This window comes from Hyperoodon ampullatus (assembly GCF_949752795.1).
Source record: "Hyperoodon ampullatus genome assembly, chromosome: 6".
In the NCBI taxonomy this organism is placed as follows: domain Eukaryota; kingdom Metazoa; phylum Chordata; class Mammalia; order Artiodactyla; family Ziphiidae; genus Hyperoodon; species Hyperoodon ampullatus.
In genome coordinates this window covers 6,020,983-6,039,315 of record NC_136919.1, presented here as the reverse complement: position 1 = coordinate 6,039,315, position 18,333 = coordinate 6,020,983, and the positions used below count along the sequence as shown (strand labels likewise).

General features: G+C 52.9%; 1 protein-coding gene across 1 annotated transcript in view; it reads left to right on the top strand.

Moving 5' to 3' along the window:
- The window catches only part of ASS1 (argininosuccinate synthase 1), a gene marked incomplete at its 5' end in the record, with an annotated part of 44,412 nt that extends 29,868 nt beyond the window's left edge, over positions 1-14,544 (top strand). Inside the window, 4 exons of the mRNA XM_079706623.1 lie at positions 3,457-3,588; positions 8,810-8,966; positions 12,976-13,041; positions 14,266-14,544. Of these exons, the coding sequence (XP_079562749.1) occupies positions 3,457-3,588; positions 8,810-8,966; positions 12,976-13,041; positions 14,266-14,311 (401 nt within the window). The 3' untranslated portion in view covers positions 14,312-14,544. The remainder of the gene's footprint in view (positions 1-3,456; positions 3,589-8,809; positions 8,967-12,975; positions 13,042-14,265) is intronic.
- Positions 14,545-18,333: the final 3,789 nt, after the last annotated feature.

Here is an 18,333-nt window from a genome sequence, read left to right as displayed (position 1 = left end):
AGTGGTGCTAGCGAGCTGGCTACAGCGTTCCAGAGACAAAACCACCAGTACGCACTGGGGGACAGTGTCTGGGTGCCCACCAGCATCTGGGTGCTCACCTTCAGGCAGGTCTCGGTGGAAGTGAGAAGGAAAAGCAGCAGACACTTGCAACCTTCTCCTTTTCCGGACAGGTGGCCGGGGCCTCAGGGGGGAATGAGGTGAGTCAAGGTCACATAGCAGAGATGAGCTGTGCACTCTCCATAAAAGTATAAGTTGCGACGGACTGCTGGTCTACAGCTGGGGCCCTACAAATACACCTTGCACCCTGCCCACAGCTGGCCAGATGAAGACAGGAGAGCAGGAGACAGCTGGGATCTCCAGGAGCTGAAAATGAGGAGGGCCCCTGCTCTTGGCCTGCCGTATGAGCGTGTGTGCCAGCACGAGGAAGGCTTTGCAAGTTTCTGAGTTTTTACAAAATGTGGCAAAAGTAATAATGAGGAGGAATCAGAAGGCCCATTTCTAGTCCAATATATATTGAGTTCTTAGTATACACTAGGATGAGAAGACAAATAGGGCTTTGTTCTTGTCTTGCTTTTGGTGGCTCTTGGTGATAAAGTTTACGGGGTGATTGAAAACTTGCTCCTTTCACATTGCGGTCATTTCTGCCATTTGGGGGAGGCAGATATTTCCAAAAGCTCTGCGCATCTCTATCTTTGGAAACAGACTGCTGAACCATCAGGCCTTTCTCAGTGACCTGGGGCCATTGGGAGCCACTTGTTTGTGGCACCATACTGTCCCCACAAGGAGCAGCCCCAAATCCTATGCTGAATTCTTGTCTGCTTTTCATAGGTTTTTTTTGTGTCCCTGCACCCCCCCTCTCATGCTGTCATCTTCTCGGCCACCTGTCTGACTCCAACCCCATCAACCTTTCTAAGCCCTTTCTGGGTGGTGTCTGAGCCATTTTGCAGACGTGGATGACGGAGCCTGTCTGAACCATGTTTATAAGGGTAACGACGAAGCCTAGTGAGAGCCTGAGGAACTCCCCAGAGAATCGAGGGCTTGGGCCTGGTGCGTAAACTTGGGGATGTGGGTGTTTTCCTACTGGGGAGACATTTACTCCCACAACTGATTCAGGACAGCAGAGGTGGCCCAAGAGCTGCGGCCACACAAGTGAAACAGGACAGGCACGTTGTAATCACATCAGCTCCTGGTCTCTTTGATGTGCATGTCCCCCGAGACCAGGATATCGGGTTTGCAGATGAGAGACTCACCCCGCGCCCCTGCCAAGAGGCTCTTTTCTGCTAGGGAACATCTCAGAGCCTTGGGAACAGCCCAGGGTCTTCCTCGGCCACAGCACCTCAGACTTGGGTGTCCTTTTCACGCCTGGTGAGCACTGGATCACTTGGCAAAGGCCCTAAGAGGCAACCTGGAGCAGAGATGGAAAACCTAGGTGCAGGTTCCACTCCCCCTGGGCAAGTCATGTCCCTCCCCCGGGCCTCTGTCTTCCCATCTGTGCAATTGGTATGTTGGGCCAGATTAGCGTTTGAAGGACCGCTTGGTGGAACCCAGGGTTTGCAGAGGGGCCTCTGCGCCCCACAGTGGGACATTGTTTTCGATTGTATATGCTGAGCTTCCACCTGAGACTGTTCGAATACAGCATTTGCAGCTAAGTTAGGAGAACGCAGGTGATCCTCTAGGGCCCTGACCTTCCTGTGGTTCCCAGACTTAAAGATTAAAGACTAGAGAGGTTCTCTAAGGCGAAAGTTTCTGGCTACTCACATCAGACACAGCCTTGCCCATGTCCCCTTTGGACTTCAGAGTTGAAACAATCTCCTTTCTGGTTTTGGGGGGTTTTTAAGCATTTTTCTAAATTGTGGTAAAATATAGAACACATAAAGCTTACCATTTTAACTGTTTTGAGTGTACAGTTCAGTGGCCTGAAGTACAGCATTCACATTACTGTGTAACCATCACCACCCCCCATCTCCAGAACTGCTTCATCTTCCCAAAGTGAAGCCCCGTTAAACACTGACTCCCCATTTCCCCTCCTCAGCCCCTGGCACCCAGCATCCTGCTTAGTTCCTATGAATTGGATTCTTCTAGGAGCCTCACGTAAGTGGGACCACACAGTATTTGTCTTACGGTGACTGGTTTATTTCACTAAGCGTCCTGTCCTCGGGGTTCATCCGTGGTGTAGCGTGTGTCAGAACATCCTTCCTTTTTAAGGCTGAACGTTTCATTGTATGTAGTTATATCTCACTTTGTTTATCCACTCATCTGTTGATGGGCATTTTGGTTGCTTCCACCTTTTGGCTCTTGGGAATAATGCTGCCATGAACCTGGGTGTACAAACCCTTTCTGTGGAAAGACGAGGGCGGTCAATTTTGAGGATAACTGAAAACTTGCCCCTTTAACGCTGTTCCCGTTATGTGGTGGGAAGAAAGGGACTTTGGGGGGGGGTGGCATTTGTGGGGGTGGGGCGGTTATTACCCCTCCCTCAGGACAGTGGACACGGGGCAGGTTTATCCAAGGTGCTCACCTGAACTTGATTCACGAGGCTGCACTGCTGGGAAGAGGGAGCCCGGCCATGTGCCCGGGGGCCATCCTGCCTCTTGGAACCTTAGTGCCCCCACATCTGGGGTGGTGCTCCTTATAAGACCTTCCTCTCAGGGCTACACTCAGCCAGGGCCAGGCGCCCCTTGTCACTTGGAGACCATGCAGTTCAAGCAGATTGTTTAGCAAATGCAGGATTTGGGCCTGAGATGATGGGGAGGGGACCTAGCAAGACCGTCTTCCCATGGCCTTTTGGGTTTGGCCCCCATAACCTGCTGGTCCACAGGGCAGCAGACAGCGCTGCTCAGGGACTCGGGGGCCTAGATTCGGTTCCCAGCTCCACTTCAGCCAAGTCCTTTCTCCTTCAGGGCTCAGTTTCCCCGGCTGTACAGTGGGGTCAGCACAGGTGACCAAGGCAGTCAGGATTTCTCTGCAGAGACACAGCTGCAGGCGAGCCGCCGGCTGAAGGTGGCCTGTGTGTGCACACGTCCACGCGCGTGCATGCGTGGGCACAGCCGTCCCCTCCCCTGGCTCCCTGGTGGAAGGCAGGAAGGGACATCCGGGGCCCTGGGCTCCACCAGACTCGGTTTAATTACAGGTTTTCAGCTGCGGGCCGGTGGGCACGAGTTGGGAAGGAGCGGGGAGCAGCTCTGAAACCCTGTTATTTTCCAACGTCTGAGGGCCTCTTCAAAGGGGGGCATCTAGACATTTTCTCCACAAGCTGCAGAGTGGACTGTCGTGGCCCCAGCATGAATATAATGACGGATGCATTTTGCAGCAAGCTGGGAGTGAATGGGTCCGACTGGCTTGTCTCCTGTCAGACGAGTCATTATTATTTTTTTCTTTTTGTCATTTGCTGACACTTTGGGTTTCATGCGTTTCTCTCTTTTTTCTTCTTCTCCCCCTGCCTGGAAAAATGGCTAGGTATCTACGAGACCCCAGCGGGGACGATCCTTTACCACGCTCACTTAGACATCGAGGCCTTCACCATGGATCGGGAGGTGCGGAAAATCAAACAAGGCCTGGGCTTGAAATTCGCCGAGCTGGTGTACACGGGTGCGTAGACCCTGCAGCTGCTCCGCTCCCTCACCCAGGGGCGCCCTCCTCCAGTCCCGCCTTGCTCGAGAGCCCGAGCTGGAAGATGCAGGGTGAAGCGAGGTGGAGAGAGGGCAGGGGACGAGGAAGCGAGGAGGGGACGTCGGGACCTGCCTTGTTCACAGGTGTGGAGGGAAATGCACCAGTTCCCCAGGCTGTCCCGCTGCCTCCGCCACCTGTGACCCGCATGACGGCCGCAGGGCCAGGGAAGCATCTTGTGTCATGCCTATGGCTGCCAAGTTTTATCCAGCACGTGCCGGGTACCTGGCACCGTGTGGGAACACAGGTCATCCTAGGGGGCTTCCCAAGTTTTCTAAGAGAGCTGCGGCCAGAAACTGAGGCTCCGAGCAAAAGGAGCTTATATAAAGTTACATAACTGGATGTGGCCTAGCTGGGTTTGAGCCCAGGTCAGCCTGTTTCCAGGCAGAACCCAGAGCCGCTACAAGAACTGCCTCAAGCAAGGGAAAGCCTACCTTGACCAAGAACGGGGCCCCAGGCCTGGGCATTGCCTGGGCCAGATCCCCACTGGGAAGCCACCGGGACGGCTGAAAGCCCAGCGCACGTGTGGAGTGTGGGCTGGGCTCCATTCTACAGGTGAGGAGACCGAGTTTCCGTGCCTTACCTGCTGTCACAGAGTAGAAATCCAGTCCTCCCGACTCCAAATCCATCCCACACGTTATACCAGGGGTGACCAAATCCAGCCCGTTGCCTGTTTTTGTTCAGCCCATGAGCTAAGACTGGTTTTTACATTCTTCAAATGGTTGGGGAAATTTTTTTTTAAATAATACTATTTCATGGCACGTGAAAATTATAGGAAATTCAAATTTCAGTGTCCATAAGTAGGTTTTTGGGCACCGCCTTGCTCATTCGTGTCCATGTTGCCTGTGGCTACTTCAGAGCTACACTGGCAGAGCAGAGTAGTTGCTAGAGAGGCCACGTGGCCTGCAGAGCCTAAAATATTTACTATCTGGCCCTTTCCAGAAAGGGCTGACTCTATTCTATGACATTAACATCTCCCTAATTTGAGAAATCCCATCGAACAGCCCCTCTGAGTTGTTGGGGGGCACAGGCTGCCGTCTATGGGGGCCTGGATGTCAGAGGGACCCCAGGAAAGTTAATAGTAATAGTAACTGCCTGGTAGAAGCCTCCACCGCCCTCACCTCTTCCCCTCGGTCCCCACTCGGAGGTTTTGTTTCCTCTGAAACCTCCTAATCGCTGGAACTCATCTCAGGGTTTCAAGGGGACATGGTGGTTATTGGCTGGCATTATTTTTCCCTCCCATTGTTCCCAGGAGCTTTGAAGCCCTGTCTCCCCCTTCCCAGGTACAGACAGGTGTTTAAATAACATTGTCTCCTGTGGGCTCTGTTGCTCAGCGGGGTTTCCACACTGAAAGGTGGATTTTGGTTACAAAGTGGGAGAGTCGTTAAGACGCGGCAGGCTGCGATGGGGGGACGGCACCTGGCCGGGGCTGCTCCTGCTCTGGGGGGCATCTGTGGAGGCCGATGGGGGGCCAGGCCGCCAGCCTCCCTCCCCATGCTAGATCGGCTGCCACCTCTCTTTTTTTAAAATTAATTAATTAATTAATTAATTTTATTTATTTATTTATAGCTGTGTTGGGTCTTCATTTCTGTGCGAGGGCTTTCTCTAGTTGCGGCGAGCGGGGGCCATTCTTCATTGCGGTGCGCGGGCCTCTCACTATCGCGGCCTCTCTTGTTGGGAGCACACATTCCAGACGCGCCGGCTCAGTAGTTGTGGCTCGCGGGCTCTAGAGCGCAGGCTCAGTAGTTGTGGTGCACGGGCCCAGTTGCTCCGCGGCATGTGGGATCTTCCCAGACCAGGGCTCGAACCCATGTCCCCTGCATTGGCAGGCGGATTCTCAACCACTGCACCACCAGGGAAGCCCGGCTGCCACCTCTCTTGCTTCCCAGCCCTGAGCTGGGCACTGACGGGTATTATCTAATCTTAGCTGCACAGAGGTGAGATGAAGATGCTTGCCCAAGGTTTCACAGCTGCTGAGAAGTGGCTTGGAGCCCAGGACAGGCCAGCTTCAGAGGCCAAGTTCTCGGCCACTCCAGCAGATCCGAGGTGGGTAGGAAGCTGGGCTGGGGCCATTAGCAAGGGGTGATCAAGGGGCGCAGTGGTGTGTACAGGGCAGCCCTGGGTGTCAGGAGCACAGCTTGGCCCTTGGTGTGGGGCTGGCATCCCTGGACCAGGCTGCCTGGGTTGAGTCCTTGCTGTCACCCACCGAGCCCTGTAAATCCCCAAATGTTACAGTGATTAGGTTTGAAAGGAAATAAAATCTCAGAGTGGAGGCTCCTTCCAGGTAGTTATTAACATTAACTTCGCCCAGGTGCCTGTGACGTCCAGGCTCCCACAGATGTCAAGGTCGGCCTCTGGCAGCAGCCCGTCCCCACTCCCCAACAGCTCAGAGGGTCGGTCTGTTTGATGGGATTTCTCACATTTGGGATGCATAAAGGTTAGAGAGCAGGGATTAGCTTGAGCAACTTACTTGACCTCCCTGTGCCTTGGTTTCCTCATCTGAAGAATGGGGATAATTCTGCCTGTCTTATAGTGAGGACTCAATGCATGGATATTTGCAAAGCCTCCAGGACAGTGCCTGGCATGGTCTCTGAGCATGGACGCAGGAGAATGGGGCCTTGCCTCTGGCTGGCTTTATGATCTTGAGTAGGTCTGTTTCCTCCCCGAGCCTCTGTTTCCCCTCCTGTAAAATAAAGGCACAGGCCCAGGTCCCTTCTCCATTCTGTCTAGCTCCCCAGTTATAGAGCCACCACTCTGCTATGGCACTCAGCTTCCTCGGAGCCCCCGTGGTCTCGGGGCCCAGGGAGACTGAGGCCCTGGGAAGCCCTTCTGCCTCGGTCCCACTCCTAGCTGCCCTGACTGCTGTGACCACTGTCTCCCTCTCCTCTCACCCCATCCCCAAATTTCCTGATCTGCCTGTGTGAGGTTTATACAAACCCCCTCCTCCAGGAGCACACTGGCCTCACCCCACAGGGTCATTCTGGCAGGACCCCAGCTTCAAGACCCATCTCATTTAGGGGGTATAGCTCACCTCTCCCCTCACCTCAGTTTCTTCAGCAGTAGAATGGGTATAATGCACAGAGGATTGTCATCCTGATTAGTGCAGAATTTGGCCCAGCTCCAGGCCCCACCCACTGTGCATCCCCCAGCCTGGGACACGCAGGCTCTCCCCAGTGCGGCACTCAGGACTCACTGCCCTCCACCCCAGACTGGGTCGGCTGGGAAGAGAAATCTGAGCACAAGGCCCCCATGGCGGGAGGGGAGAGATCCTGAGATAAAGCCCAGGCCAGGCACTCCCGCAGGGGGTCTCTGCCCCCATATCTCTGGCTCCATCTCCCACCTCTCTTCCCACCTGGGAACCTAATGGTCTAATTATCCTGACTTAGAAAGATGGCGAGCCACTGGGGCATGGTGGGGGGTGGCCATCAGTGTCCCCTCCCACGGGGCTCTGGGCTAGAGTCAGGAGCACTCTGGATCTCGCTGTGTGGCTTTGGAAAGGTTCTTTCCCTCTCTGGGTGTCTGTCTCCCTGTATACAGTGAGGGCTGGCAGAGGCCATGTTCAAATCTTGAAAGCAAAACCTCTCACTGAATCCACACAACCCCCCCGGAGAATGGTTAGTATTACCTCCTTGTGCGAATGAGGAAACTGAGGCATAAAGAGCTCACGTGGCTTGTCAAGGTGGAACCAGAGGTGAACTCCAAAGGCAGGACATCGGAGAGTGAGGACGCAACCCCTTCTCTCCCTGCCCGTCCCTCCCCCACGTCTGGAAGCCACCGGACCCATCGTGGAGAAGGCCTGCTCTCCTTTCCCACGGAGGGCCTCAGCAGGTGCCCCTGGAGGCCAGGGCTTCCAACAATAGCCACAGAGCCGGGGCTGACCCAGCCCTTTATCAGGGCAGGAGATCGCGCACCATCTGGCCTCACAGCTGCCCAGGTGGGCTCACCTTCCCGGCTCCGTTTCAGAGAAACCCTACCCCTCTCGCTGTCCCTCCCCCAACCCTGGCCACGGCCCCCCTGCCCTCGGCAGAAACTGAGAGGAGCCACTGTCCAGACCCTGGGCAGACGGGGGACTGAGCCCGCGGCCCTCTTTGGCCTGAGGGATCTGGGGGACAGATACGGGTAACGGGGGATGGGGGCAGTGCATTTCTCAGGCAGCTCGGGGGTGTCGCAGATGTAGACGGGAAAGCTCCAAAATGATCATATGAAGCGCAGTTGTTAGAACTTGGGCCGACTGAGGTCAGGTCCAGGCCCCCCCCACAGCCTGTGTGATCGCGGAAGAGTCTCTCAAATTCCCTGAGCCTAACTTCCTCACGCAGAAAAGAAAGAGGCTAAGAGAGGTTTTTCTCCTGTGACTGGGAGGGTTCAAAGAGCTGGTCCAGGTAAAGAACTTAGCGTGGTGCCTGTGCTTCATCTGTAGAAATCTTTGCGTGTGAAAATATTAGCAGTATTTTAAAGACAGGTCACTTATTTCCAAGGGCTCTGCCCATCCTGAGGGGTGGGGCTCTTCCCAGCAGCATTCACATCAGCCCCTGAGCCCAGGGCCTCCATGTACAATAAGCCTGCTAGTCCTGGGAGCGCGAGGCAGTGTCATCCCCACTCAGCAGATGGGGAAACAGAGGCACAGAGAGGTGAAGGCCGCACACACCTGGTCTTTCTGACCCCAAACCCACCACCCAGCTGGGCACCCCCATCGCTTGGCCCCGGTAACATATGTCTGGGTCTTGCTTGAGGTCTCCTGCCCAACTGTCTGCTGCCCTGATAAGACTGAGCCCCCTGTGGGCAAAGGACGGGGTCTCTTCACCAGTGAATGTCTGTGGTGTGAAGCAGCAGGTTAGATCCCCTGACCCTTAGGGGGTGACTGCATTGCAGGGTGTAGAGGATGCCTCCTTACCGCCAGGAGCCCTACAAGGTCACAGGACAGGGGCAGGCGGGCTTGGTCCTCACTGTTGTCATTTACAAGTGCATGTCGTGCCAGAACTCCACGGTGAACAAGGCAGATGCGGGACTGCCCTCCCAGGCTCACGTCTGCCATGACGGGGTGAGGCGCGGGGTGCCTTTCCTGGACCCCAGTCCTCCCCACATCCTGGCCCGAGGCAGGCACACGGTGGGCCTCCCCGGCACACTCGCTTCTTCCTCCCTGCAGGTTTCTGGCACAGCCCCGAGTGTGAATTTGTCCGCCACTGCATCGCCAAGTCCCAGGAGCACGTGGAAGGGAAAGTGCGGGTGTCCGTCTTCAAGGGCCAGGTGTACATCCTCGGCCGGGAGTCCCCACTGTCCCTCTACAACGAGGAGCTGGTGAGGTAGGCGCCCCACCCCTGCCCCCAGCTGGGCACAGACCCTCATGTCCAGTATCTCCTCTGACTGGCTTTCTCAGCAAAGATATGCCCAAGCACGTGTAAGGTATGGGGGAGACAGTCCTGAGGATTATCCACACCACCTCTGCCCTCATGGAATGTACAGGCTAGATGGGGAGAAAGGCCCCAATCAAAGGATCACCCGAATGCAGGATTAGGGAAGGAGGTGCCGGGCTGTGGGGAGATACAGGATACTTGGGCTGGGTATAATAACGGGGGTGTGGGGAAGTTTCCCCATGGAAGTCATTTCTGAGCTGGTCTCCCAAAGAAAGGAGTGAACCAGGTGGAGAGGGGGCAGGAGAGTTTCCAGAGAGACTGTCCTGTGCAGAGGTTCTGAGCCTTGGAAGAACCCAGAACATCCCAGGCACTACAAGAACTCCAGAGTGGGAGGGTCCTGGAGCCAGATCTTAAAGGGAAGGACACATCAGATCTGTGGGGTTTTGAGGCCCCTCTTGCTGCTCTGGATTTGAGGGAGGTGGGAGCTGGCAAGGGTGGACACAAGGGATCCCCGTGGGACATGCTGGTGGCTTGGACCAGGCTGCTGGTTCTGGGAATAGAGAGCAGCAGATGGATTTGGCAAATATTTAGGAGGTGGGATTGAAAGGGCTTGGATGGGGAGGGAGATGGAAAAGTTCAGAACCACCCTGGGTTTTCTGGCATGAGCCGCTGGGTACACTTTGGTGGCAATGACTGAGTTGAGGGAATGGGGGGGAAATCATGCACTTGGATTTGGACAACTGCAGGATGAGTTTTCTTTGAGATAGGCCAGGAGATCTATAGTCGGCCACTGGACACACAGGGCTAGAGTTGAGGAGAAACATGGTCTGAGGACACTGGATGATGGGGCCAAAAGGAGACAGCCCAGGGGAGCGGCAGAGCTGGATGAGAGGGAGCCAGGAGGGAACCTTGAGGAGCTGCCTCCCGACGGGCCAGGCTGAGGGCACTGAAAGGACGTGGGAGAGGCTGGAGAGCCCTGGCGGGCTGGGTCCAAGGTAGCAGTTGCCTATCAGCTGCACCTGTGTTTGCATCCTGAATGATAGACTGGCCTTGACCGAGGAGCAAGGTGATCCCTCTGGAGTTCACCTGGCCAAACAAGAGGTGGGGACAGGCAGCCCCACCTGATACAAGTCCCAGGTCCAGCTTGGCTCAGGCTGAGGCCAGCTCTCCCCTCCCGGAAGCCGGTCAGGAATTACAGTACGAGTTTTGTTTAGCGGTCAATATTATTTTTCTCTCTCCCTTCTCTTTGCCGTGTTGCGTTTCTCTCCCCCCCTTCAATCTTCCCAAACACTTTAGAAGCCATAAATAGAGCCGAGTCCGTTTAGATCAGTCGGGGTAAATGTCAAATTATCTTCTCTCTTTCTCTCTCTGGCTCTTTCTTCCCTCCCCCTCCAAATCAACAGCCTCTAATAATCTGTCCAACCCTTCATTAAGCCTTACAGTCTCACTCAGGGAGATTAAATGAATAAAGTAAAAAGGGAACGGGGAAAAAAAGAGAGAAAAGCAGGAGCATTTATTCTCACTGTGTCTCCGACCATTTCCCTTTTCTTTCTGATTTCTACATCGCTGACTTGAAAGCCCTTGAGTGACAGCGTCACAGGGACCAGCGAGGAAACCGCGAGAGGTAGCAGAACTGGAAATGCCGCGGCACAGTAGGTAGAAAGTACCGTAATTATAGAGCAGGTCAGAGCCACTCGAATGAACAAAAATAAAAGCACAGAGGTTTTCTGTAGACCGTCAGGGGAGGTAAAAAAAAAAAAAAAAAAAAAAAAATCATTGTAAACTTTTTCCACCGGTACCCCCTACCCCCCGAAACCACAAATTTTAAAAGAGGTTTTTCGGTTCCCGAGAAACACCTCTGGGAGTACTTCAGCAGTCCCGTGGGACAAGTTTGTCCCTGGATGTGGGCGTCTCTTTGCAGGGGCTGCTGGGGTGGTCTGAAGGGCCTGTGTGGGGGCAAGGGGATGGCAGAGTTTGTTTCGACTCGTGAGACACGGAGGTGAAAGGACGGATGCACGCGGGAAGCAGGAAGGGGGTCCAAGCCCTGCTTTCTCCCTGGGCTGAGCGCAGGGGCCCTTCCAAAGGGGACGAGCGCCTCAGACAGCGGGAGCGAGGCCAGGAGTCCGAAGCCCGTGCGATGGTTCGGGATGGGGGTGTGGAGGCACAGGGCGGGGTCGTGTGAAGCTTCGTTTATCGCCCCAGCAAGGTCTGCAGAACCTATTCGAGGAGGCTGACGCTTTAGGTGGGTCCAGCCTTTCCCCTGCCCGGTGACAGGTGCCGAGCCCAGCCCCTCGGATGTCTGACATCTTCTCCCTTTACGGGGAGCTTGCTAGTCGGTTCCTGGTGGCTTCAGCCACCTGAGCCCTGGAGGGGCCGATGGAGGTGAAAAGGAGGGTGCATTGAGAGCGTGGGAGTTCCAGCTTCAAGGTCCCCTGAAGGTCAGGGCGAGGGCGTGGCAGGGGGAGGCACGGAGCCCAAGTCCTGACAGGCTGCAGGGCAGCCGGGCGCAGAGAGCCCGTTTGTTGTACAAAGCCCACAGTCCACAAAGAGCCAGTCAGAGGCACAGCCTCGGGGTCTCAGAAAAATGGCAGAACCCCTCTGCCCTCCTCCTCCCCGATCTCACCTCTCTGGAGAAGGCTCCTGAGGGGACAGGCCACCTCCTTGTCATCGAACCTTGAGACTGCTTTGTCCTGAGGCTGGAGTTCTGCAGACATGAAGACAAGGGGCTGATTCAGGGCAGGACGCAACAGGGACCCGTGAGAAACGGGAGGGACCCCCTTCCCCCAGGGGGCTCAGAGGGTGGCCTCGTGGAGTCAGATCTGAGACCACAGCGCCCTGAACTTGTCCTCAAAGACCATATCACAGCCGTAATTATCGAAGGCAGATGGATGATTGATTGCTTATGTCTGCACTCGCCGCTCCCCCCCCCCCGACCTGCCCCCCGACGTCGGTGCTGCTCTTGTCTGGTTCTTGTTTCCTCAGCACCTGGCACAGCGCCTGGCAGGTAGTAGGTGCTTAATAAATACCTGAGTAAATGAATGAGTGACTGAATGATGTTAGTAAAACTGAGTGCTTACCTGGTGCCAGGCGGCAGCTACATCATTTCACGTGGAGCCAGTGATAAGGCTGAGAGCCCCATCTCACAAGTGAAAGACTGAAGCTCAAAGAGCAAGAATATTTGCCCTAAGGTCTATGGCAGAGGTGGAGCCAGGATGCTCACCCAGGTGGCTGGACCTGACTGACTGTGGTTGGGAAGGGTTCCAAAGGGCAGCTAAGCAAGAACACCCAAAAGATGAAGGCTGTTGAATCTGGAAGATGGAAACTGCAGATGTGGGGGAAAAAATCTGTTCCATTGAGTATAGCAGGGGTTGACTGGGCACTTTTCAAAACCAGCTGGCATCGGGTGGGTGCCCACGTTTCAGGATGGATTAGACTCGGTCTCACTCAATGGGCAAACAAGGTGAAAAAGACGTAGTGGACAGATCTTAACTGCTGGGGCCCCTCTGCAGCTTGAGGGATGCCGTCACGCATATCTGAGGCTGTTTGGTGTGTAACTCCTGGCCTCCCAGGCCTTCAGGCCACTGGACATCACCAGCTGTTCCTGGGCACTTGTCGAAGCCCTCCACAGCCCGAGGGCAGAGCTGGCTCCAATGCGTGTCCTGAGGTTACAGATGCAGTGCTCTGGTTCATGGGAGGAGTTCACTGGGCTGGCGCTAGCTGGACCAGGACCCAGCCTGCCCATTTGTGTAGCAGGGATATGGCTCCCTGCTCTGCAGCCCCGGCGTGATCCCCGGCCCCGGGTAGGGCTCCCTGAATTGGAAGGAATGGAATGAAAAGCCCAAGTGCAGGGAGTGTTGGATCAACACTGAGGAAATGCCTGGGTGTCTGTGAGGCTGAGGTCCCTTGGATGCCAAGGCCAAGGCCCGGGCGATGCTGACGAGCTCCTACTCTTTTGCAGCATGAATGTGCAGGGAGATTACGAGCCAGTTGATGCCACTGGTTTCATCAACATCAACTCCCTCAGGTGAGAAGCTCTGGGCCCTGATGGGTCCTCAGACCCTCCAGGTGTGGGGAGCAGGCTCTGATGGGACCTCAGTGCTCTGACCACTGCTCTGCCCTAGACAAGCCCCACCTTCCTGTCCCTCCACCCACCACATCCTCAGCGCCTGCTTTGGACCCAGCCTGCTCCCATCCTCTGCGGGGCCAGAAGGCACACTTGTGACAGCCAAGAGCAACAGAGGGTCCTGGGCACTCGAGTTCCAGGTTTCTGGGTTCTGCTCTTTGCCTCTGACACTCGCTCCCACCCTCTCCAGCCACTAGGGGCCCCTTTCCTGGGCAGGTTAGCAAGGGAAATGGCCGAGGGGTAGAAAGAAGCCACAGAAGGTCACCTGGCTGGCTCCTGCCTTCACGTCCACATACATGAGCTTCAGGTCTAACTGGAACCATGGATCTCCATGGCCCAGTGGGGTGATACACACCATCTGAAGCCACTCAGACCTGGCTTCGAACCCTGCCTCTGCAGTTTGGTCTCAGAAGCCTTCTGAACTTCTGGAAATCATAGGATGTTAACCGTACCTGCCTCACAGGTGCAGTGAAAGTTTGATCTGAGTCCGTGGAAATCAAGCACTCTGCCCAGAGCCTGGCACCCAGGAAGGGCACAGTGCCTAGCAGCAAGTGCTCAGTGGGGCTGAGTCCAGAAGGCCTGTCTGTCCAGCTCTGGGTTCTGAATCCCCATCTTCCTTCTCCTGGGGCTTGGGGTCAGGAAGAAGGCAGGAGTTTCTCTCCTCCCGCTGATAACATGCCCCCAGCACAAAACCATTTTCTCTCAGAGCCAGCCTCCTGTCCCTAGAGCCGAGACTGGGAGAGACATGGATTCCAGCCCCACAGTCACCTCCACCTCCCCGCCTCCTTCACCCCGTTTGTGTTTTATGACTCTATAAACCCTTTTAAATGGCTCTGAACACACCGGGTTTTCATAATGGCCTCTTCATTTCTCCCATTGCCAGTTTAACGCTTTGTCTTAAACAATGGCAAGCAATGTTTTCCCCCTAAGATAAATTAATTACATTATCCTGATTGGAGGGCAGGAGGGGCCAGAGCAGGAGAGGGAGGGAGAAAAGAAGACAACTCCACACACATCTTAACAAACAGCTGCCCCCGCCACCCCACCTCTGCCTGAATTAATTGAACTGAGTGCATGTTGTTATTGTTAATTTACATTTTTCTTTGTTTTGGATCTGGTTTACAGGCTGAAGGAGTATCATCGCCTCCAGAGCAAGGTCACCACCAAATAAACCGGCTGATAAAGGGGAGCTGGGCCTCCTCGCTTTGCCCATCTCCCAAGTGCAGCCGCTAATTGTTGTGATAATTTGTAGTTGTGACTTGTCCTCCAGGGCTGGCAGTGCAGTGCGGGTGCCAGGCCCCGGCTTTGTTCCCTGGTCCCCTGGAGCCTGCAGAAGTGGTCAGCAAACGGAAGGGGTGGGGGCCGGCTGCAGTCAGGAGCTGTAAAATGACGATTAAAAAAAAATGATACATTGGTCTTTTGTTTATTTCTGCAGAGAGAGGAGTGAGAGAGAGAGAGAGAGTGTGTGTGTGGGGGGGGGGTGAATCATGCTTTTCTTAGACCGACCTTTGTGTCTTCTGACTTAAGCACTGCCGAAGGCCACCTTTTGCCAGAGAACCTGTTTATCTGGAAGAATCGACCCCTCTCTCCGGCAAAAAGCATGGAATCCAGAAGCACCCACCCGTGTCAGACCCTAGCCCAGCAGCCTGGCATTTTGTTACCAGCTGTGCCCCTGTGGCACATGCCAGGGAAACCGAGGAGAGTTTAGGTGACAAACTTGGGGGCAGTCGTGCCCACAGCCCGCAGTGAACTCCCGGGAATGGTGGCCACGACTGACCACACCAGGCTTCCCCACTGTGGCTGGGTGGCCTGAAGTGTCCTACATCAAGGAGGAGAAAGAACCCCAGTAAGAAGAGCAGCCTGAGCACAGAGGACAAAAACACAGACATAATTTGGTGGTGGTGGTGGGGAGTGTTTACCTGGCTTACACGGTTCCCTCCACCCTTCCTCCACAAACCACGGCCCAAAGCCGCCATGTTTGTACTTGACTCCACCCCCTTTGGTCATATCTGATTGGACCATGGCTGGGCACCTGACTAGAGCTGGGCCAATCAGAATCTCAGTCCGAGCAACGGGGCCCAGGGAACCGGTCAGAAACGAGGACAAGGGAATTTAGGCGTGGTGGGATGCCCTGTGGCTGGAAAAGCAGAGAGGGAAAAGGGAGTGATGGGCAGAGTGGGTGTCCTGTTTAGAATCCCAGTTCCCATCCTGGTAGGCCTCATGGAAGCTGGCAGCATTTCTTAACCTGGATTCTCTGAGACACTGTGCTATTCTCATAACCAATTACCGTTTAGAGCTTAATTAAGCTGGTGAGACAGTTTGTGGTATTTGCAGACAGAAGCACTGTTACGGGGAAGACTTGAGTGCTGGTTGCTCTGGACCCTTCCCTGGTTCTGACCTCCACTCCATTGCCTTCGTTAATGAGGGTTGCTTTCAAAAGAAATTTTGTTTTTAAAACTTGTTTTCCTCTCATTGTGAAGGTTACAAATGAATTATTCAATGAACCTTAACTTTGTGCCAGACACTTTGCTACACACTTTATTCATATTACCTCTTTGAATCTTCAAAATGACACTGAGGTAGATGCTTTTATCTCTGTTTGGTGGAGGAGGCAACTGAGATGCAGAGGAATTGCTTTGCTAGCTTTCAGTCAGCTAGCAAGTGACAGAGCCAGGAACCAAACTCTGGCCTGGCTGACCCCCCAAATCTTGTGTGTTTATGTCCTTAACCATCATTGGGCTGCGTCTTATTAAAAAACAAAACAAAACAAAACACAATCTTATAGAAATAACTATCACCCATCATCTCACCACCCAATTATAAACACTGCTTATACTTCGTGAATTTCTTCTCAGTCAGATTTTTCTATGCTTATAAATATTTTTACAGAGTTATTTAGGATAAAGTATTCTTTTTTCTTTTTGGCCGTGCCACGTAGCATGCAGGATCTTAATTCCCCCACCAGGGATCGAACCCATGCCCCCGGCAGTGGAAGTGGGAAGCCTTAACCACTGGACGGCCAGGGAAGTCCCTAAAGTATTTTAAAAGCAAGTGTTTTGACCTGCTTTAAACTAACATTACACCATAAACAGTTTTCTTCATCAAAAACTCTTAAACACTTTCAACAACTATGTAATATTCTATTATATTGATAGCTGTTAACTTAACCTTTCCCCATTTATAGATTTAGTTTTTCACTCTAAACTATTTTCCTGCCTTTTGTTGGATTTAATTGAGTATTCTTAGTAGCTGGTTTACTAGCTATGCTTTTTGTCTTTTCAGTGGTTTCTCTAGGGTCTACAGTATCCATATACCTTTAGTTTACAACAGGCTACGTTCATTAATGTTGTACCGTCTCATGTGTAATATAATAATCTTACAACAATACAATCTTAGAACATTTCAGTTTGTGCTTTTGTTGTCATATATATTGCTTCTACAAAAACCCACAATATGTTGCTATTTTTTCTTTAGGTAGTCAAATATCGTTTTTAAAAGATCAAAAATAAGAAAGGTATGTGTTTTATATTTATCCTGTGTAGGATTGGTAATGTTTCTTTCATAAATATCTGATAGAATTCACTAGTGAAACCATCTGGGCCTAGAATTTTCTTGGCGGATGCTTTTAAGGTATAAATTCAGTTTCTTTTATTTATATTGGGTTATTCATGTTGTCCATTTCCTCTTGGGTCAACTTTGGGTAATTTGTGTCTTTTGAGGAATTTGCCCATTCCATTTAGATTGTCAGTTTCACGGGCGTAAAGCTTTTCATAATATTTTCTTATTATCCTTAACTGTTTGCAGGATTGATAGCCATGTCCCTGTTTCATTACTTACCTTGGTGATTTGTGTCCTCCCGTATTCTTTTCTTTTCCCCCCAGGGATTGCTGAGACATGCAGAGATTTTTTTTTTTTTTTTTGGCCATGCCACGTGGTTTGTGGGATCTTAGTTCCCCAACCAGGGATTGAACCCGGGCCCTAGGCAGTGAGAGCGCAGAGTCCTAACCACTGGACTGCCAGGGAATTCTGAGAATTTTTATTTATCACATATGTTACTACTTATTTTTACTTGTAGAACAGAGTCACAGATAGAAGAGCAGGCTGTTAGTAGGTATTAGTAGAGCTCAGGGGTCTAGCATAACATCTAGTACATAGTAGGCTGTCCTCCCTTATTCTTTTTTTTTTTTAAACATCTTTATTGGAGTATAATTGCTTTACAATGGTGTGTTAGTTTCTGCTTTATAACAAAGTGAATCAGCTATACATATACATATATCCTCATATCTCTTCCCTCTTGTGTCTCCCTGCCTCCCACCCTCCCTATCCCACCCCTCTAGGTGGTCACAAAGCCCCGAGCTGATCTCCCTGTGCTATGCGGCTGCTTCCCACTAGCTATTGGTTTTACATTTGGTAGTGTATATATGTCCATGCCACTCTCTCACTTTGTCCCATCTTACCCTTCCCCCTCCCCATGTCCTCAAGTCCATTCTCTAGTAGGTCTGCGTCTTTATTCCTGTCCTGCCCCTAGGTTCTCCATGACCATTTTTTTTTTAGATTCCATATATACGTGTTAGCATACGGTATTTGTTTTTCTCTTTCTGACTTATTTCACCCTGTATGACAGACTGTAGGTCCATCCACCTCACTACGAATAACTCAATTTCGTTTCTTTTTATGGCTGAGTAATATTCCATTGTATATATGTGCCACATTTTTTTTTTTTTTTTTGCGGTACGCAGGCCTCTCACTGCTGTGGCCTCTCCCGTTGAGGAGCACAGGCTCCGGACGCACAGGCTCAGCGGCCATGGCTCACGGGCCCAGCCGCTCCGCAGCATGTGGGATCTTCCCGGACCGGGACACGAAACCGCGTCCCCTGCATCGGCAGGCGGACTCTCAACCACTGCGCCACCAGGGAAGCCCAGGAACACTTTTTTATTCAGCAACTGTGGGTCTCAGGGCTCCTGGCTCCTCACCGCAGCGTGACAGCCCATGTAGCACGCTTACAGGGAGCGGCTGCTATCGGTGCGAGTTTGGCCTGTGTGACAATTCAATTTTTTGTTATAAAGTCACAACATGGCAGTTGGGTGCACTCTGTTTATTGGTAGCTGCTGCCTCTGAGCTGGTGAGCCTGGGCCCTGACAAGGGCGACCTTCTTGGCCTTTGAGGTTAAAAACCACATCCTCCAGCTTTCCT